Source organism: Phytophthora infestans, genomic scaffold, assembly GCF_000142945.1.
Source record: "Phytophthora infestans T30-4 supercont1.22 genomic scaffold, whole genome shotgun sequence".
Classification (NCBI taxonomy): Eukaryota; Oomycota; class Peronosporomycetes; order Peronosporales; family Peronosporaceae; genus Phytophthora; species Phytophthora infestans.
The window spans coordinates 1,611,386-1,632,655 of NW_003303737.1; the positions used below are offsets into that span (position 1 = coordinate 1,611,386).

The following is a 21,270-nucleotide window of genomic DNA, read 5'->3' on the forward strand; positions in this document are numbered from 1 at the left end:
GATCAATGCCAATACATGTACTTGAAATACATTTTTACCCATCACTGTCAGGAACAACATATCGAAATAGCACGCTCTAACTCTAAAAATTGCGTACGTGGGTGCGTGGTGCGGAGTGTAGATGAAGCCTTTCGTCAACAGTACTGGGGGGCATCCAGTGGAGGCTGATTCTTCGTCGTGCCCAGCCGCCGATCTGTAACCTTGGATCAAGACATGACAACAACATGCTGCCACCAGTTTGACAAGACGGGCGAAAAAATCGCCATAAAGATGGCAAGAACAACTGCGATTTCTACATAAGAGCCTTGAGTCAGATGAGCCCACACGGTTCTCAAAGACGTAACTGCGTCGATAGGTAGACCCTACTTATCTTAGAAAAGAATTCTTCTCTCTACTGATCGATGCTCCAACCTCTCCAACCTACCTGCCGTGGTGCTCCCTGGCACTTTCTCTAGTTCTCATCGTAGTGGTACGGGTCAACGTCACCGTGGGGCGCCAGCTCCTCGGACGGAAGTGCGTCACCCTCTGCCGGCACGAAAGTCGGGTACGGTAGCGGCGACTCCGGCTTCTTCTTGCGCGCGTCCGTAACACGGACAATGCCGCCGTTGTTTCCTGGCACACTGCCCTTGACGTAAATGAGATTGCGATCCACATCGATCTTGGCGATCCAGAGATTGTCGCGAGTGACGCGGTTGCCGCCCATACGGCCAGGCATTTTCTTGCCCTTGAAAACCTTACCGGGGTCCTGGCACTGGCCAGTTGATCCCATGTGGCGCTGCGTCTTGGAGTTACCGTGTGAAGCCGGTTGACCTGCGAAGTTGTGAAGCTTCATGACACCCTGGAAGCCTTTGCCCTTGCTAATACCACATACGTCGACGTACTGGCCAGCATTGAAGTGCAGCGCCGAGAGCGTCGTGCCCAGTGGCAGCAGAGCATCCTCCGAGACGCGGAACTCCTGCAGCTGGCGCTTGGCCGGCACGCCCGCCTTTGAGAGGTGGCCGAGAACCGGTTTGCTCACGTTCTTGGGCTTACGCAGGCCCACGCCGAGTTGCAGTGCGTTGAAGCCATGGCGATCCGCCGTCTTCACCTGCGTTACCTGGCATTCCTCCACCTGCAGCACCGTGCAGTTGTGACGGTAGCCGAAATTGTCCCACACGGGCATCATGCCAATCTTGACGGCCAACAGACCCGTGCGTTTCTTCTCGGGTGACCATGCAGCGGCTACGGACTCGAGCGCAGCAGCCGTGGCGGGCGCTGAGGCCGTCGATAGCGACGAAGTCTGTAGAAGTGCCTTGCCGCTGCTGCGCATCAACGCACTCGATCCGCGCCACATACTCATCAGATTCTTGCTCAGAAGTCGGCAAGAATGAAACATCGACAGCCACAGACAGTGTGCTGAAACGATTGCTATATTCATGTGGGCCACGCGGAAATCAGCAGTCCTCAATTACATATAGGTGCGCCACACAAGTGATCCCATCTAAACTTGGCTTCACAAGTTCTGACCATCTGCAAAGACCAGCTGGCTGCGTGAGTCGAAGTGCACGAGGGCCGGTCGCCTCACTTGTGTCTGAGCTTTTTGCTGCCATCGAGCTCTGCCGGATCGTGCACCGTGGTGACCGAGTCCGCTCCCGTTTTCTGTTTGGTTATCACTGTCTTTGGATCTCGATGCGGCCTCTCCACTCGCTGCTGGCGCTGACAGTGCTGCTGCTAAGCGTGCGCTTCTCGTGGGCTGTGACGTTGCTGCTGCGTGTAACTTTGTGGACAGTCACACGAGTGCTGCAGGTGATAGTGCTGCTAGTTGGCAGTGGCAGCTTCTGGTGGGTCTTACGCTCATACCAGTTGCAGAAGGAGCAGGAACTATTGGATCAGGCGCTACTCAAATTTAAATACTACAATAGATACCGAAGCCGCGTGGGTAGCGGCAGCTTCAGTTCTGGAGGAGACAACGCGCTCTCTGCCCCCACCTCTGGGGGCAGCATCACTGATGCTGGCTTCCAGCTGAGAGTGCTCAAGAGACTGCCTATTGTAGCGCACTTGCGCACGTCCTGGAACCTCCCGCCCGATATCTGTGACGAGATCGCGACTTTAGTGCAGTCAATTGTGAGGGACTATGTGACTTACTGGTTCCAAGCCATTTCTCCCAATGAGGAGTTTCCCAATGATGTCAAGTTCTTGCTGGCAGATCTGCTGGGTGCCGTCACTTCACGAGTCTTGGAGATTGAATCGTCTCAGGCACTTACGATGGTGGCGAAGAGCTTAGAGCTGCTGAGATTGCATTTGGGCTGGTTTCGGGAAGCCTACGCGCAGTTGGCCGACGAGTATCCAGCCGTCTTTGAAGGTGACGAAAGTGACTCCAATCTGCTGAAGCGACAGGAATATGTGACGGCATTTGTACAGAGATCGCCGTTTGTGCATCCGGGTTGCGTGGCCACTGGGGCTCCTCCGTCCGCAACACCTACAGCGGTGGGACACAGTAACGGGAAGAAGAACACGAGTGAAAATGCAGAGGCAGCTTATCTCCGACACGTCGCGACGCAGTTGCTGACTCAATTGAGGCCTCAGCTCGGACAGCAGCAAGGTGCCAACGTGTTCGTTTCTATTGCTATGAATTTACTGCGAGAAGTCACCGCTTTCAAGATCCTCAAGCCTCTTTCCGAGTACTCGCAGCCACGCTATGCTAACGAGATCGTGTTGTCCTGTCTCCAGTCAATCGTCGACGGAAAAGATGTGGTAGGGCCAATATCGCCAAGCATGTCTTCATCGGGTAATGGTGTGGGGATGGTGCAAACCTTGACGCTGAATAAACTGCGCTCGACTTCCAGCTTCCTGTATAAGGCCAGTCGACGCAGTGGTGAGCAGGCTGAAGCTGCATTTCAGGCGGTCGTCGAGGCTGTGGCAAGTGCCGCGTCCTCGGCCGCAGCAGGAGCAGCCGGTGCAGCTGAGATGGTATTTGAAGGAGAAGATTGGGCTGATACAAGTAACCCGTTCGCGTTTGGTAGCGCCGTGTTTACTGCCAGCTCAGGTGGATCGACTAGTGAAAGGAAAGCGATGCCATCAATTTTCACTCTGGACGATCGCCTTAACGTTTCGAAAGCTGCAAAGATGATGAATCCTCGTGGATTGATACCGGGTGGACTGCTGTCGCACAAGATGCCTGGCGAAAATAGTCGTATAAGCTCTCATATGGACGACTTGAAGAACGCCAAGGCTAATATTGGCTCCAGCTTGAACATGTCTATTGGGAAAGTAAAGAGGCGCTTCCGTACACTTGGCAGTCATCAGATGGAGCCCATCTCAACCCCTCCTCTCAGTACAGGGACGGGTGCTGCAGCAAGAATGATTCGAAAGCCAGGACAGCTATTTCAAAAGGCGTGGAAGCGAGGTGAGTCTGGTGTTGCCTCACCGACCTCTTCGCTTGATGATGGTGCCGTTACCCCTACAGGCAGTCGCAACAGTGCGCACAGCATGAGTTCGTTGAATCCGCTCTTGAGTCCCATGAGTGACGAAGAGGAAATGACCCCTCGAATGGCTAACGAAACGATGAAGATGGCTCTGGTGCGGGATCGCGTTCTTGTGCATTTCGAGAAAGCAGTGGCGAACTACACAAAGATGTTCGATGAATGTCCGGAGATGCGTAGCTCAGCGCGCTCCCGTGAGCTGTACGATCTCCTTTCTGCGCTGGAAGATGTCTTCATGTTAGGCTTCCGAAACCACGATTCAACGTCGCCTTCTTTTGAAGACGAGAATGACAACAAAGAAGAGCCCTCAACCCCTCCACTGTCTCCAAATGTGAGACGGCGATCTTCTCTACCAGTCACGAAAGTGGATCCGACGTATCCGCGTCGTGATAGCGTGAGCACGAACACAGGTAGCGATTCCGATGAAGATGCAGAAGACAGCCAATATTATTGGGATTATCTTGCGCGGGACAGACCTGGAGCGGAGAGCTTTAACACTCATTGGCGGTTGGTGGCGTCTCAGTGTCCAAGTTGCAGTCCGAACGAAGCATTTGTTACGACCCGTGGAGTTCAGTGGCTTCTGGGAGCGTTAGCGAAAGGATCGCTGGGGATCTTCTGCGCTGAGCTGTATACCCACAGCGATGTCACAGAATTATTCTACGAGAGCTTTGCTCTGTTATTTGACGGCACTCTCATGGAATCTGTGGTGAGGACTTTATCCCATCTTGATCAACTCAAAGTGTGTTTTGACGAGCCTACTAGCATTCTTGTGGGACTGCACAGCGATACACACCAAGACCTCGGTATTTCACCCTCCAACCAGTGGCGATCTAGAAGTGGGACCTCGCCAAGTGCCCCCGTTCGTGTACTGGAACGAGTATGGGAGACGGAGCGCTATGTCCCGATAAATGGTTGGGTTAAAGCAACCGACAAACGGCGGAACGAACTCCCATCATCCGAGTGGGTTTGGGAAGACGATTGGGCGCTAGAAAATGCAGGAAATGGGGAATCGCCGGACGGCGAGACACCCAATTTATCGTGGGAATACGCCAAGAGCTTTGACGACAACTACCACGAGAAGGAAAAGAAGTTTGATTCTGTCCGACGGCGACAATGGATACGTCGGAGGTATCAACTGCCTCCTGTTCTGGCACTTGCCTCTCCTCCGATACCTCAAGACGCCTTCAAGGTGTCCTCTCCATTGGCAACATCAACTGTTCCTAATGGTTTGGGCCGAGCGAAATTGTTGAAACATCGCTTTAATGCGCTGAAACTTGATAAGAAGAATAACAAGGCACCAATCGCAAAGATGTCGCTGCTGAGGAGACGCTCGAAGAGTTTTGATAAGGAAATGCCAGACAGCCCGATCAGGAATTCAACGCTGGGCGTGATCGACTCGGATGACTTCCATCACATGTCGACGAAGACGTCGGCTTTTATAAAGGCTCGTGTGTCGATCCCGTCGCTTCGGCGTGGAATCTCCAACAAGAGCATTAAATCCTCCGTGTCTGAGGCGCAATCGGTATCAACGCAACTGTCTATGGACGATGACCCTGTTACACTGTATGACGACGACGAAGACGATGACGAAAACCTATGTTTCCGCTGCCTTAAAGCACTTCCAGCGTCCAAGTCTGGTGTGGGGACGTGTCAAAGCTGCCACCAACGTGTGTGCGCTTCGTGTCTAAATTTCTACGCGTTTCTGGTGTATCCACCACCGCTTGAGACGTCTAAGAAATCACGAGTGTGTGGGAACTGCTATGACCGTCTTGTGAACAAGTACAAACTACGTGTAGAGGCCCATGTCGGCAAGTACTTGATCAAGGAGCGTGAACGCGATATGGATACATTCAGCCTCAGCACCTTGAATGGAAATCCTGCCTACGGCAGTCCACCGTCTCCTACAGGTGGTAGTGGTAGCCATTTGGGCGATTCCACCTTGAGTGCATTGAGCCCGAGTATTAATCGCGCTGGGAGTACCAAGGTTGAGATCACAGTCAAGATTAAGGACGACGGTGCATATGCCTGGAGTGTTATCAAGAGTTTCCACGAGTTTGAAGTCCTGGAGAAGCAGTTGGCTGAAAAGCTTAAGAAACAAGAGAAAAGGTGTGGCGTGGGGTGCCAAGCGTGTCATTTGCGGGGTGTTGATTACATGGAGATGATCTCCGTCAAGCCATCACTGAAGACGGTAGCAGCAGCAACTCTTACGTATGAAAAGCGAGTCCATGTGTTGGAGCAATTCTTGCAGCAATTGTTGGCATGTGATACGCTGTGTCAAAGCTCGGTGGTGCAGAAATTCCTCTTACTTGCGAACGCCTACGGGACGTCCGTTACGGCCAGCAACTCGTCAATGTCTGGGTGGGAAACTGGGGAAAGCCCGACTTCTCCGACAGCATCGTCTTCGTCTGCTGTCGGTGTGTTGGGCAATGCAACTGGAAGCGGTGGTGCTGGAGGTGTGCTAGTGGAGAACGGCAAATGGAAAAAAGGAAAGTGGATTGCGCCAGACGCAAACTCAAAGGAGACGAAGATGCGCGTGCTCCAGAAGATCGAGGTTAGTCTGTTTGCTGTGTTAGGCGAAGTTTTCGAGTTCGACGGAATCGGCATGGTACGGCGTCAGATCTTTTCCATGACTCGGTCATTTATCAAGGCTTTCCTTGGAGCCTCGCACTTCCGGATGCTGGAGCGACAGTTCCTCTCTTTCACGGACCCGAAGAAACTCTCGGGTTGGATAGGTGACTTGCGACTGTACATTTTCCCAGACCCAGACGAAGCTAGTGCTGCGCCACTTCCGCCTCCTGACATGCACGTTCTTCGCAAGGACTGTCTCGAAGCTATCCTCGCCAGCTTCCCCTCAAAGGCGCTGTCGTTGTTTGGCGACACAGCTTGCGAGAATGCGGCACTCAAGTTGCACGAGTTCCTCCAGCACGAGGTGTTTGTCAAGAATCTGCTCTTTAGCATAACGGACGAACTGCTTATACATCTTTTCCCAGACTCGGCCACGTTCAAGGGCAAGAAAGCATCGGGCGGGACATCAGCGGCATCCACTCCCTTGTCTCCCTCGGCAATCGAGGTCGCCACCACCATCGCTAAGGAGGCTGTCGCTGCGTCGATAGATGATGACGCGGCTGGTCTGGTCACTCCTGCAGCAGCCTCCGCCGACAATAAGCCCAGATTGTCATCTAACAAAGTGCTAAGTAAGTGAATTCCAAACCATAAATTGTGAAATCTACGAATGCGGGACGACGGCCGCAGCCGTGGGACGCTTGCGCTTGGTGCCGCCTTCCTCTTGATCCTTGATAGACCGCTCCAATGCAGCCAGTTTCTGCGCCACTCGACTTTTCTTCCTGGTGCGCGCGTGCTGGTTTATCTCCTTGAGTCTCTCCTTGCCATGCGCCTTGACGTCGCTCAGAGCAAGCGACGTGCCGGCTTGCAACACGCGACTGGCCATGATGTTCTCCAGGTTTTGGTTAATGAAACCCGTGACGGCCTTGCTGCCGTGGTTCTTCATGCCATTGCAGCCGCGGCGGATTTCGGTCGTCGGGTCTGCACATTGGCAGCAGTTGTAGTGAGTCGCTTTTGGTTGTAATTGGACAAGGCCACCAGCCATGTTAAGTTACGTACTGCCTTTTTTGGTGAACTTGGCCGCCGACTTCTTGTGCGAGTAGCTCACGGCCTTTCTTAGAAGGTTTGGAGCCCACATTTCTTGACGCCTTTCTTGCCCCTTCTTCAGGTACCCCCTACCCTGTGCCCATTATTAGCGTCTGCAAGTTGACTTGTGGCATCGAAGAATGGACAGCCAGCCCCCAACGGATTTATGCTATAATACATGTACTTTTTCCTGATCATGAATAGGGCTATATTATTAAGGGAGTGAGTGCTGCACCCACCTCGTGCACATGGGACAGTGCTGGAGGGCTTGAGATCCGCATCCGGCTTGCGGGTATACCTCGTGTAGCGTATACTTTTTCCCCCCACTCATTTTTGCAGCGGGGGCAAATCAGCAGCAGCCAGGAAGCCATGGCGCCCGACCTGCGCGTCAAAGCGGCGGTGCGACCGCCGCGCCACGGAGGAGGGGCGAGTGATAGTGAAGAGGGGGTCGACAGCGACGAGGAGTGGTTCGACTCGTCAGCGGAGTCGTCGGGTACCGGCAGCTCAACGTCCAAGCAGCGTCGATCGGATGTTTCCGACAGTCTCCAGACAATCCAGAGCGGTGAGCAGCCAGTGGTGATAGCTCCGCCACTCGAGAAGAAAGAGTTTAATTCCTGGGGCGCCTTAGACGCGTATCTAAAAGTCTATTCAGCCGAGACATACCAGGTAGCGTTTGATGCACTGCATATGGTAGCAGGAGCCGTATCGCATTATCTAACTGGTTTGTGCGTACAATTGCTGCGTACAGAGCTTCCGCGTTCGCACTAACAACAAGGTCGTGACGAGAAATAAGAAGATTCGAGACTCCGGGTCTACGAAGCCGCTTGTGCCCGAGGGGTGGACTCATTATTCGAAGACTTTCGTCTGCACCCACGCAGGGAAGTACAAGCCGCGTGGACAAGGCAAGAGAAAGCGGCAAGAGTCGAGAGCTCTCGAGTGTGACGCGCAGGTGTGTGACGCTCAGTCGGGCTCAGTCGGGCTCAGTTGGGCTCAGTTGGGCTCAGTTGGGCTCAGTTGTGCTCAGTTGGGCTCGGATGGACTGAAATGGATTTGAATGGTGCTGTTGGTTGGCCATGCATGTGCTCACGTACAATTTTATCGCTACGAAGATCAATGCCTGCGTACAAGTGACCGACTCGGCTGCAGCAGTTCCCACTTTTGTGCTGCGAATTACTGTTGCCCGTTTGGAGCATAACCATCCGCTCTCCAGACATACTTTCGACCATTATCCACACAACCGGACAGCTATTGAGTCTGAGCTGTGTAGTCGTCGTTTGTTTAACTTTCTATGCTGATGTTAGACTGTAGCTACATGTATAACACTGCAGACAAAGCATATGCGGGAGCTCTTCGACCATTTCTCAGAGGTCGTGATGATCGACGCCACGCACGGTACAAACTTGTCAAAGTACAAGGTTTTCTCGATTATGGCACACGACGCATTTGGGAAGGGCCAGCTCGTACAGCATACTGTTCTCCAGAACGAGCGTAACCCAACGCTTCTGACGGCCCTGGAGCAGTTCAAGCGCTACAATCCGGCGTGGACGCGCATCAACTGCATACTGATCGACAAAGATTTCGGCGAGATCGGCGTGTTGAAGAAAACGTTTCCGGACGCGGCGTTGCTGTTGTGCCAGTTTCACGTGTTGAAATATCTGCGAGAGCAGATAGCATCAAAGACTATGGGTTCAATGCTTGGCAGAAGCAGCAACTGAACGGATTGATCAACTTGCTGGTTTACGCAAAAACGGAGCGACAATACTTGCGCTTGCGCGAGTATATGCGCCATATTATCGATGCAGGGACTGGAAGAGTACCATCTGAGAAAGCTAGGTCTGGGGATGTTGTGTTGGGCACTGGTCAGACGGAGATGGGCACGGATGGTGTCCAGTTGGGCATCAGTCGGGCAGAGTTGGGCTGGCGAACCGCGTGAAGCGTGCAAGCACCCTTTTGAAGCGTATTTCGTGAAAAACTGGGATAACTGTCGTCAAATGTGGTGCGCGTTTGAAAGGCAGAATGCTTGCACCCTCGGCAACAATACAAATAACCGCCTTGAAGCTTCGTGGAAGTAGCAGAAGGAGCTTGTGGACTCCTTTATGCAAGTGGACGAGTGCATTGTTTCGATAATGGTTTATCAAGCTCAGGCGGAGAGAAAATTTAAGGGACGTGGTCTACAAACTATCTGTCGTGCATCATCCGAAGTACCATCACGAGATGGATTTTCTCTCGAAGCTGGTAAGCGAGCACGCGTGCGAGCTTGTGTACGAGCAGTACAACTTCGCGATCACCACGGCGAAGTATAATTTTCACGAGGCAGTCCCCGGAGTATACTTTATCCAGTGCGATGCGGACGATGAAGAGGCATTGGATGAACCGCATAGCGAGTACTCCGTCACGAAAACCGATTGGTCTTGCTCGTGTTTGTTCATGGCTTCACGTTTGCTGCCGTGTCGCCACGTGCTCTTCATTCGGAAGGCACTCAACTTCGAGAACGTGATTCCTACCCAGCTTCTGGATTCTCGTTGGTTACTGTCGTCGCTTCGGGCGAAATACGAGCTGCCCCAACTGTCAGAAGAACCGTTTCGTGTGTCCAGAGTGTTGAAGGAGGCCAATATGTGTTGGGATTCCAACCGGAAGTTCCGCGAGCAAATTTTGTGGCAACTGCAATTAGTGAGCACTTGAGTGGATTGGGGATGGTGGAGTACCGAGCAGCGATGAAGGCTTTGCGAGATGCTGCCACCCTTTTCAAGCATGGCGAGTACAGTACCATCCCCAAGGTAGCTTGTGGTCTTGAACTCGAAGACGGCTTGGGTGATGCAGAAAATTGGACACTGAACTGGGTGGGCGCGAACTGGGTGGCGTCAGTCACCAGACTAGAGACAGCAAAGTAGTGACAGAGGCGATGGGAGTGGTGCAAGCTATCACGTCTAGACAAGAGGATACTATGAGCCAAAGTGTGGCGTCTGCTTCTTTACGTGGAGAGCACTCAAGTATGCCCAGACCAGTCCGGCTCAGTTTGGGAGCGAGACGGGCACAGATGGTGGTGAGTTGGTTTCATATGGGAAACGAGACGGGCACAAACTGGTGGTGAGCTGGTCTCAGATGAGAACGAGACGGGCACACATGGTGACGAGTTGGGTTCAGTTGGGAAACGAGACGAGCGCAGCTGGTGGTGAGTTTGTAGGTGGAGACATCTCACGAGAATGACAACCATAGCGCTATGCCTTGCTTCAGCAAAGCTAAACCGATGATTTTTCAGATCGTGGAGTTCTCCAAAATTCCAAGGGACGTCCAAAATCAAAAGCCACGGGCTTGTTTACAGCAAAGCGGAAATCAAGCGATAGTAATGGTAGTGGAAGACTTGGAAATGCACGAACGCCAAATGAGTCTACTGACAGTTTATGAACTACTGGACGGCGATCCCATTTACAAGTTGACACACGAGAAGCTGCTGCAGTTCAAGGAGTTTCTGTTCGCCACGAAGCCGAAGCCTCCCATCGCCCACGAGATAGCGAAGCCCCCCCCCACAAAACCACTGATGCGACCAGAAGAAGTGATGCGAATCTTCCCCATCCAATTAATTAGCAAATGTACCTCCAAGGTCACAGCCTACCAAGCAAAAAAACGGGAACGTTGGAAATGCAGCTGGCGCTGGAGACTGTTGGCGTTGGAGTGTTCGCGAACTCTACGGTATCGCTCATGAGAAAGTGGCACACCGCAGTAAAATTCGTCAAGAAAATCAAAAGAGCTATAACCTGGATTGATCGATTAGACTTCGCGCAACACGGGAATTCTAGCTTCTACGTCGAGGAGGACACCACTATACCTAAGCTGTTGAAAGATTTGCCAATTCTGTCGAACGAGTATGCAGACTTGGTAGACCTGGCTTCGAAGGACACCCTTAGCGCTCAAGTCGTGCAGATGATTCTACACAAACTGTTTGGTGCGGATCCTAGTGTTCTAGTGATCGACCCGTCTAACATGGGGATTTCAAATGGAGCCTTAACGACAGACATCAGGTATTTTAAACTGGCGTTGGCTGGAGTCACGAAGAAGATGAAAGTGCTGTTTCCAATCAACTGCAACAACAACCACTGGTGCGCTGTGCTAATGGATTTGGAGAAGGGCAGAGTGTACGTCTACGACTCGGTGGCGTCCTCCTACATGATCGGTGTCCGTGCCGTGGCACAGAAGATGATCATGATGCTGCCAGACGGAGTCAGACCTAGTGCTCGCTTGGTGACTCACGACCCTGGACTTGGCGTTCAGTGCGACAGCTATAATTGCGGTGTGTATGTCCTGCTGGTATTTGAGGTGTTCTGTGGGTCAGAGCCGCTCGGCCACCTCGACAAAAAGACTCTGCAATGCATGCGCTACCGCTACTTGCGCATGTGTATAGAAGAACAAGGACCAAGTCACTGAACTCGTTGCATCGAACTATGTTTGTCGAGTTATATGCTTGATAATGTCTTTAGTAATTGAAGGGGATAACCTGCTCAGCAGAACGCTTCTATCTCTGCGGACTCTGGTACTGTCACTGAACTCGTTGCATCGAACTATGTTTGTCGAGTTATATGCTTGACAATGTCTTATGTAATTGAAGGGGATAACCTGCTCAGCAGAATGCTTCTATCTCTGCGGACTCTGGTACTGCCGATGTCGATCCACTCCGGCTCTTTGGCATCTTTCGGATATACGTGTATAGTGTATAAGTTTTAGGCCGGCTCTTTCGATTTGGGTGCTGTAGTGGGCACAGGATGGGTGTCTGACGGTCACAACTGGGTACGGGTGGGTGCTGGTTGGTGTCGTAATTCTGTCTTGTCCCGTCCCATGTGCACGAGGTGGGTGCAGCAACGAGTGCCTATTATTAATAATACTTCGAATTATTAAAAGTGTGTTCGTGTTTCAAATTATCTAAAGCCCAACCAATCACACCAGAATGGCGAATAAAATCCTGCCATTGGGAGTTTAGTAGGGGCTTTAGAGTCAAGCCGCAATCGAGTACACCGTTCACGCTAATTAGTCGGCCTCTGACTAATAGTGGTGTACGACTTCAGAGTCCCAAAAAATGTGCGACTAATCGAGGTATACTACTAATTGTGGTGTATGACTATTTATGGTAGAATCCTAGAAGGTTAAAGCTGAGCCGCCCTTCTTAAACTCATCTTGATATTCAGCGACGATGTCCTGCAGGTCTCGGCCAAGCTGATTGACTTTCCAGTAGCCACAAGAGCCAACATCTAATCCACACAAAATCATGGACTTCTTAGCCCAGTTGAGACCGTTCTTATCTCTCTCGCAATTCACTAGTTGTACGCATTTCGCTGCGGTTTCCAAGAAGAATTTCTTTCCTGGGTTCTGCAACGACCTGGAGCGTTGTCGCCAATCTCCACGTCGGATTGCAGCCATATTCCGCTGCTCACAGAGCCGTCGCCAGTGCTCCTTAATTCGTTGAATAGGAAACCGGTCAGCCGGTTGTATTAGGTCTGTAGCATTAGCTGAAAAAAACTGCACTTTTGTGCGCCATTCTTTCGCTACAGCGACGACATCGTCTCCACTATGACCGCTCGCGTTGTCCATCCACAGTGTGCGTTCTTTGACGAAAGGTCCTCCTGGCCCCCAACAACAGACTTCATGCAGCCATTGCTGCATCAAACTGTTGTTTATGAAGGATGTAGGTGAGGTTCGATACGCCGTTTCAGGAGTTAAATCGGGTAAGCCTTGGATTGGATAATTTGCATTCTTATTTTTGAAGATGAGCATTGGGCACTCTATTTGTGCGTTGGTTCCGCCACGTAGAATCACACACATTGTAATCCCTTCGCGTCCTGAAAAACAAAACAAAAAGTTAAAAAGAGAATAAAAAAGAATTATGAACTTACCAGAAACCACGCTACGATACTTGACGTGGGAGGCGCCACGGAAATCAAGAGTCTTGCCATCATCTAAGTCAATAACGAAATGACTTTCATCCATGTTGTATTGCAGATCGGGATCAATGAGACCGTCGTCGAATTGACGCTTTAGACGCCTTAGATGCTCTGCAACAGACGCGTGAATGACGCGCTGCTTTTCGCTGCTGGCTTGCTTTTTGCCGGCGGTAGACAATGTCATGTCGGTCTGCGAAATCTTGGGTTCGACGAGGTGTAACTAGATTAGTAAAGCTCTTACTGTTATATTGGAACGCCTTGTTGTACACTGGGTGAACACTGTCCTCAACCAAAGTCACCGCAATGTCTAATAGCAATCGCGATGTTATTTTCACCCCCGCTTTACGTAAGCGATCAAACTCAGACAATGAGATAGGATACAGCCAGGCCCAATGCTCACCCAGTTTATGACCCCTCCCGACAGCTGTCTTCATGACAAATTGGTGACGGTTACCAGCCCCACTGCGCGCGAACTTTCGCTGGCGCTCTCCCTCAGGCTATACCAGAGCATGGCGCTTGCTCCACCAGTCTCGCATGGAACGCGAGCTCGCCGATGCGAGTCGGCGGGTCAACCCCCTCGCGTCCATCCCAGAATGACGTCGTCGAGATGGAGACGTCTACGTATTCTGGCGCCGGTGAAAACCGGCTCCCGCTAAACCGGGGGTTCCGCGAGATCGACATCGCTATCGCCTCGCGACGCATCGAGGCGTCATCCGCCAAGATGAACTTCATCCTCTCCCAGTTAACCGGGAAGGCCAAAAAATGGGCCCTTGGGAAGCTGGTTGTCGACCCCGAGGCTTCCCGGACTCTGGAAACCCTCCAGAGCGACTTGCGCCTCGCGTTCGAGCCCCCGCAAGATGAGTCTCGCGTTCGCGCTGAGTTCTTCGCTCTTCGGCAAGGGCAGATGTCCATGCGTGATTACGTCCAGAAGACGCGACATCTGGCGTCGTACATCGTGACCAAGCCAATCGACATGGCCTCGCAAGGCCACGTATTTGTGTTCGGCATCCGCGAGAATATGACCCGCTACTGCCTCACCAGAGCTGAGCCCTCCTCTCTCGAGGAGGCATTTGCACTCGCGATTCGCGAGGATTACATGGTCGCTGCATCGTACGCCGCAGCCATACCTGCGGAAGTCCGAGAGTCTACACCCGAGCCCATGGAGATCGACGCCATCAACGCGTCGAGCGATCGACGTCGCGGGTCCTACCGCGGTAGCGCTGGGCGAAGCAATCGTTCCCTCATTTGCTTCCGCTGTGGGAAGAAAGGTCACCGCGCGGCGGAGTGCCGCGCGTTAGCTCCCGTCGTCGCTCACGTCGATGCGGAACACTCCTTGGTCGCTCATTCAAAAAACGACCAGGACCAGTAGGTGCGGGGCGCCCTACTGGCTTTAACGAAGGACCGGGCCCTCCGTTGGCAGCCCAACCTTCGAGCCCTCCCGTGCTCCAAGCACACACCAATGCCACCACTACACCGGGTGACTCGAGCCTGATCATCGTCAGCCTCCACGTCATCGGTGCCCGGCGACCACTGCGCGTGCTCCTTGACTCAGGAGCGATTAACAACTTCTTTCGCGCGTCGTTTTTGTCGGTACTACCCAAGAACGTCCGCGTCCGGAATGGTCCGGGCGAGATTCAAGTCAAACTCGCAGATGGTAAGGCTCGCCGCGTTGCGCGGCGCGACGTGTCCTTGTCGTACACGTTCGATGGCTTCCGTAGCAAGGACGACTTCTTGGTGATCGACATGAACGACGCATTTGACTGCATCCTGGGCATCCCTTGCCTTGCGCGATATCAGCCAGAGATTGACTGGCTGGCCCAATCAGTCAAGCGTCGACGTGGATTCGACGTGAGCGAGGTCTTCACACACCTCTTGGTGGCGCCTAGAGACTGGCCCCACGTCACAGTCGTGGACAAAACAGCAACGACACAGGCAGTGCACAGAGCGAGCGATGGCCCTCTCTGCATGGCTTGTGCTACGTTGTTGGACGAAAAGCCCTCGTAGTTTCGCGAGGTAGATGATGAGGTGGTCGAGCAGAGGCTCCCACAGTTCAAGACGGTGGTCGAGCAGGGGCTCCCACAACACGAGATGATGGTCGAGCAGATTGGACTCCCGTCAAACGATGCCGCGGTTGAGCAGGGGCTCCCGCGTGTTCCCGGCCCGGTAGAGTACGGTCTCCCGCGCCTAGAGGAGGGTGATGCATCGTCGAGTAGCAGTGAGTCAGACTCGAGCGTAAGCTCGAGGAAGTCGAAGAAGAAGTAGAAGAGACGACGCCTGAAACCTCGTCGAGACTCCACGATCAGCGATAGCCCGCCGATGGAATCGGTCAGCGCGCTCGAGTAGGTGGAAGGAGGCTCGAATCGGTCGCGCACTATCGCAATCGCGAGTCCGCCGCGCGAAGCGGCGGTGATCACACGCCTTCCAGGCTTGTCCTGGAAGAACTTTCTTCGGGGCCTCAAGGCGGGAGACGTCGAGCAAGTATGCTTGGTCACCGAGGCAGTCTCGGTGGATGAGTCAGCAAATGCAGTCGCAACGGACAGTAAACGTTCACGTCCGCTAGGTGCTGAACCTAAGTCAGCTCGAGAGGAACGATTCCAAACGCAGTCCTGGGAGGCCTTGCGGGAGTCAGCGAATCCCGTATACGACACCGCCAGCTAGTACGCCGACGTCTTCCCGGATGAAATCCCCGCGGAGCTACCGGCGGATCGTGGGGTTCAGCATGAGATCGAACTCGCGCCTGGTACGAAGTACTGCGTTACCAGACAATGGTCACTTCCTCGTGATCAAGTGAAAGCGATCGATGACTTCTTCGAGGGCCGCCGAAAGGCGGGTCACGTGCGTGAGAGTACCTCGCCCCATTCCAGTCCAACGTTCTGTGTGAAGAAAGCTACAGGGGGATGGCGTATTGTTCACGCATTCAACAAGCTGAATGATGCCACCATCCCCGCGCAGACTCCGATCCCTCGGAAGGACATGGTACTGGACTCCATGGCTGGCAGCGTCATCTACAGCGCCATCGACCTGACCGATGGATTCTATCAGATCCTGATGAGAGCATCTGATGTGCCTCTCACCGCCGTAAGTACACCGAGCGGGATGCTTTGGGAGTGGCTCGTGATGCCACAGGGTCTGAAGAACGCGCCAGCCACCTTCAATCGCATGGTATCCAATGTGCTTCGTCCGCTCCGAGACTTCGCGCCGAGTTTCTTTGACGACATCTTCGTGCACAGCCGCGCTGAGGGTAACCTCAGTGCCGTGGAAGTACATCTGAAACACCTGAGGCACGTCTTCCAGGTGATGCGAGAGAACAAGCTCTACACAAACCTGAAGAAATGTGTCTTCTGCGCACCGGAGATTCCGGTGTTGGGATGCTACGTGAGCAAGAACGGTGTGCGCGCGGATCCCGAGAAGGTATCGTCTATCTGTGCTTGGCCAACGCTGACAGGCCCCACTGAGTTGCGTCAGTGGCTTGGCATGGTCAATTACTTGCACAAGTACACGAAGAATTAGGCTGGGTTGGTCCAGCCGCTGTCCTCGCTGCTGAAGAAGGACGTGATCTGGGAGTGGAAATCGGACCACCAAGTTTGCAATCGACTCGGTGAAGAAGAGCTTGGCGTCTGCGCCGATCCTGAAGCTTGCTGATGGCTCAAAGCCATTTCACGTCGGCTGCGACGCGAGCAATTTTGCCATCGGCTGTGCGCTGATGCAGTTCGATGATGACGAACACGAGCGCGTTATCAGCTATCAGTCGCGACAACTGAAGCCAACCGAGAGGAATTACCCAGTCCACGACAAGGAGCTCCTGGCAATGCGGTACGCTCTGATCAAATTCAGAGTGTACTTGCTCGGTGAACAGTCGTCTGCGGTTTACACTGATCACGCATCGCTGCGGACAGCGATGAAGAGCCCTCACTTGTCGCAACGGATGGCCCGTTGGCTGTCCTTCTTCTCCGAGTAGAACTTCATTGTTCACTACAAGCCGGGCAAGAATAACATTCTCACCGACGCGCTGTCTCGGCGTCCGGATTACGATCCCCGTGAAGCGCTTAGACATCAGGTGGCTGATGAGGACGACGACGAATGTGCGGTCTGCGTGTCGTCAGGCATCAGCTTGACGCTGACCACGCCCACGCTCCCGCTGGGCGACGAGATTGCTACAGCGTACGATGATGACCCTATATACGGTGCCATCATGAAGCACCTGCGTGCTTCTAGTAGTGACACGCTAAGTGCCCTGTCAAGGACCACGCGGAATCAGATCGATCGATATCGACTGGACGGCAATCTGCTCAAGTACAGCATCGACAGGTTCAATGGACCTCGAGTCGTTGTCCCAAACGACGCTGATCTACGTGTGCGCATAATCCACGAGTATCATGACGCCCCGACTGGAGGACATCTCGGTGGCGAGAAGACGTACGCGGCTCTGTCGCGAGACTTCTATTGGCCGCACATGTACAAGTGGGTACGCAAGTGGATCCGTACATGTGAAACTTGCCAGCGAGTCAAACCGTCTCCGACGTCTCAGACTCCATTGCGCCCCCTCTTCCGGTCGCCACGGAAGCTTGGCGCTCCATTTAGATGGGCTTTATCTTCGGTCTTCCGCCCGATACAGCCGGGTGCACGGGTGTACTTGTGTTTGTCGATCGTTTCAGCAAGATGGTCCATCTCGTTCCGGCGGCAGCCTCAATCACCGCGGAAGAGTCCGCGGCCCACTTCGTCGACGTGATTTTTCCTCACCACGGTCTGCCGGAGTCTATCGTGTCCGACCGCGACCCGCGGTTTACACCCGCATTCAGGTCACGCCTTTTCGAGCTCTTGGGAACCAAATTGCTGATGTCGACTGCGGCACATCCGGAGACGGATGGACAAACAGAACGCGTCAGCCGAGTCCTTGAAGACTTTATCCGCAGCTATGCGACTTCGTACACGAGCTGGAGCTCGTTCCTACCGCTAGCCGAGTTTGCACTCAACAACGCTGAGCACTCCTTGACGGGTATGACGCCGTTCTTCGTGAACAACGCTCGCCACCCACGTGTTCCGGCACTTCTCGCCGTGGGCCACCCCACGAATGCTGGCGGCTCCACCCTGGGTGGGGGAGAACCTCCTTCGATCGACATGGATGCTGAAGCTGCGGTCAGTCCTGCGAACAACGAGTCCGCGTTGTGGTCATCACCGGTACGTGAACCGGTGTCTCAGCACGCACACCGGTACCAACAGGCCTGCCGGCGCACTCGACTTCAGGGATATCTTTGGGTGTAGCCAGTGCGAACGCCTTTACTCGCTCTCCGTCCAAGCAGTCCATCGAGCCTCCTCGGCATCCTGCATCTCCGATAACGAGATGGACGTCGCAGAACTTGATCGATTCAGGCAGCAAGATTCGTGAGCAAGAAGTTACCACGGCCAACTATACTCCGAAACCCTCGGTGCTTCCTGCCGATCGCTCGGCAGTTGCGGAATTCGTCATGCAAAGGCAATCCATCGCAAGGTTCGTCCGCGACGCACTGCAGAACGCAGTGGACAAGCAAAAGGAACAAGCTGATAAGCACGGTCGAAAGAGCGTGAATGTATTCAAGATAGGAGATCGCGTTCTCCTATCGACCGAGGGAATCCGCGCTTCCGCCGTAACCAACCTCGGCGCCAACAAACTTGCTCCACGCTTCATCGGTCCTTTTCGAGTAACCAAGGCTGTGGGCGACGCCTACACCTGGACATCCCGTCGTCACTTAGACTCCACCCGACTTTTTACGTCGGGCGACTCAAGCGGTACTTCCCTGCGACGATTCCCGATTCGAGCCAGCAGACGGAGCATGCGTCGGGCGACCAGCCCGACGAGCCTGACGCGCCAGAAACCCGTCACCCCATGCGCCTTCAATACCCGTAGGCGAGATAACAGCTCCCGATTCGACTGCCGAAACCCCGACGCGATCTGCTCAGCCCGTCAGGCACGATCTTCCGCCCGCTCAGCCCCAACCTGAGCGTCCAACGCACGGTTCGAAGCTGCCTCCACCCCACCCTGAACGTACAGGGCGTACGCCGTGTCACCGTGAAGGCCCACCACCGATAATTGACTCGGTGGGTGATGCGCGCTGAATTGTGGAGCGTATCGATGACCACGAAGATCCCCACAGCTCGACCGCTCAACGTAACGTCCGTAGTCGAGTTCCTTGCGCGGTTCCGACCGCGCGCCGCTATTAGGTACGTTGGCTCGGATTATCCCCCAGAGCATGATACGTGGGAGCCCCGCGCCAATCTTCTCCGCGACGTTCCGGACGTGATCCACGAGTATGAGACCATGCGGCTTGAAAAAGAAAGATATCCGCGGAATCACCCCGCGGAGACCGTAAACGAGATCGAGAACGGCCACGAGAACGACGCCGCGCTCCGACGCGTGCAGCGTCGGTGTGAGCCGCCGCGATTAGCCACCTGATCCATACTGGACAGGGTGTCCTCGTACTTCCCGATCCATCCCGACTCTTCTCCGCTGAGTGGCCGCTCAGCGAGATGTTCCCTCCATTCGCGCTGAGACGGACGGGTTGATGTACCACAGGACTCACATCCCTCTCTCACGTGCACGAAGCAGAGTCGATCCATAACCCACGCGTTGTCGCAGACCTTCACGCGCAGCTCTCCAATCTAATGATCCGCGAGGATCTCCTCGCGATACGCCAACCAGTCGACAAAGCTTTCTCCAGCACGCGACATCCAGTTCCATCGCCGGACGAAGGCACACCAGGAGCGACGAAGTCCCTCACGATCAGCGCCTTCGATGTATTTCTTCCGCGTCGCGCGGAAGCGACGAAAGTGGTTCTTCATAGTGTCGAGCGTATCCGGATTCTCCGCTCCTGACAAGTCGTACAGGTCCCAGGGAACCAGAGCGTCGTCCATCACGCGCGACCGCGTGCTTCCGGCGCTGATCCTCGTGCCTGTCTGCTCAGCCGGTGTCTCGGCTGTTTGGGTTACCGCCGCCGTTAGTGTGTCGATGTTTGCTGCTGTCACCAGTGTCGCGCTGGTGCTAACGCCCGTTGACTGCGTCGTGTTGTCCTCGGCCATTTTCGCTCCGTTGGGTTTTCGAGTTTTCTTCAAATGTGTTCCGTGCGCTTACGTTGCGTAAGCGCAGCTTAGAGAGGAGGGTGATGTAATGGGCCCAACTCCAATTACATAAGTAGGTAGATATTTCCTTAGTTATTACATAAGTTGGTAAAGTGGCACACGAAAGTTTCATCATCTGATTGGTTGATACTGAGGAGCCAGACTCACTTATTGACCAATCAGGTATAGACATGTGTTTGAGTGGTTCACATGAGGCCAGGGGTAGCCGCCCTGGTCCTAAATAAATCAGAGTTAAATTTGACACAAACCTAAGACTTGGTTTTACTATTGCGAGCTTCCTCCACACTAAAGTGTAAGCTAGTGACGGTATCTTTTACCCCGTTACACAAATGGCATATAAGTCAATACTAAAGTCTAGATAAATGCACTCTCGTGGAGCACACCATCTTGACAGCGCACAGCCAACGATGTCCTTGTGCATAGAGTCCTTGGTATAGTCCTTCGCCATTGCACGCATGTGTACCCGGTTGTAGTGCAGCCGCAAGCTGCACTGCCAGTCGCATGAGTGTCCTTGGGATGTGTCTTGCAGACTGGCAGTGGGCGGTGGCTCGTAGACAGAGGCACTGGACACTGGCAGACTGCATTGCACTGGCGCTCAACACACAGGTAAGTTCACAAGCTCACACTCCCACTTGATCTTGGCGACGCACTTGGAAGTCGACGCGATCACACACGCGCATTCTCGTTGCCACCATAGTCCTAGCAGTGGCGTAGTCCAAAGCACACAGGCAATAGCAGTCCACACAGTAACAGCACTCCCACTCGATCGCCCTCATCTGCAAAGTCGCTCAGGTACAGCCTCCGCATCAACAGAAGTAGCCAAAGCAGTAGCAGTAGTCGTAGTTGTAGCCATGTCATTGGATACGTTGTCGTCGCTCAACACAATAGGTAAGACCTTCATAGCCTTGCGCAAAAGTGTGATTTCACCACTGCAAGCGCCTTCGTCATGATATTAGCCACCATGTCATCAGCTCCGATGTGTTGGGTTGTAAGTTGCTTTAACTCGACGTGGCGTCTGATCATGTGGTACTTGTTGGCAATATGTTTCAATTTCGAATGCTTGCTAGGTTTTGCAGCTAAGGCAATGGCTCCTAGGCTGTCTCCAAGTAGTTTGGGTA

At 53.6% G+C, this 21,270-nt stretch overlaps 3 protein-coding genes across 3 annotated transcripts; 1 reads left to right on the plus strand and 2 right to left on the minus strand.

The window, feature by feature from the left end:
* Positions 1-267: 267 nt before the first annotated feature.
* PITG_11734 (50S ribosomal protein L3-2) lies at positions 268-1,378 on the minus strand (the record flags this gene model as incomplete). Its single annotated transcript, XM_002901209.1, has 1 exon — positions 268-1,378. The coding sequence occupies one exon, from the start codon at positions 1,307-1,309 to the stop codon at positions 452-454; it is 858 nt and encodes a 285-aa protein (XP_002901255.1).
* A 290-nt stretch (positions 1,379-1,668) lies between these two features.
* Positions 1,669-6,663, plus strand: PITG_11735 (uncharacterized protein; the record flags this gene model as incomplete). The annotated part of the gene is made up of 5 exons (XM_002901210.1): positions 1,669-2,466; positions 2,512-4,164; positions 4,285-5,357; positions 5,406-5,807; positions 5,901-6,663. 5 exons carry the CDS (start codon positions 1,669-1,671, stop codon positions 6,661-6,663), a joined length of 4,689 nt encoding a protein of 1,562 aa, XP_002901256.1.
* A 24-nt stretch (positions 6,664-6,687) lies between these two features.
* Positions 6,688-7,213, minus strand: PITG_11736 (uncharacterized protein; the record flags this gene model as incomplete). Its single annotated transcript, XM_002901211.1, has 3 exons — positions 6,688-7,004; positions 7,083-7,126; positions 7,203-7,213. 3 exons carry the CDS (start codon positions 7,211-7,213, stop codon positions 6,688-6,690), a joined length of 372 nt encoding a protein of 123 aa, XP_002901257.1.
* Positions 7,214-21,270: the final 14,057 nt, after the last annotated feature.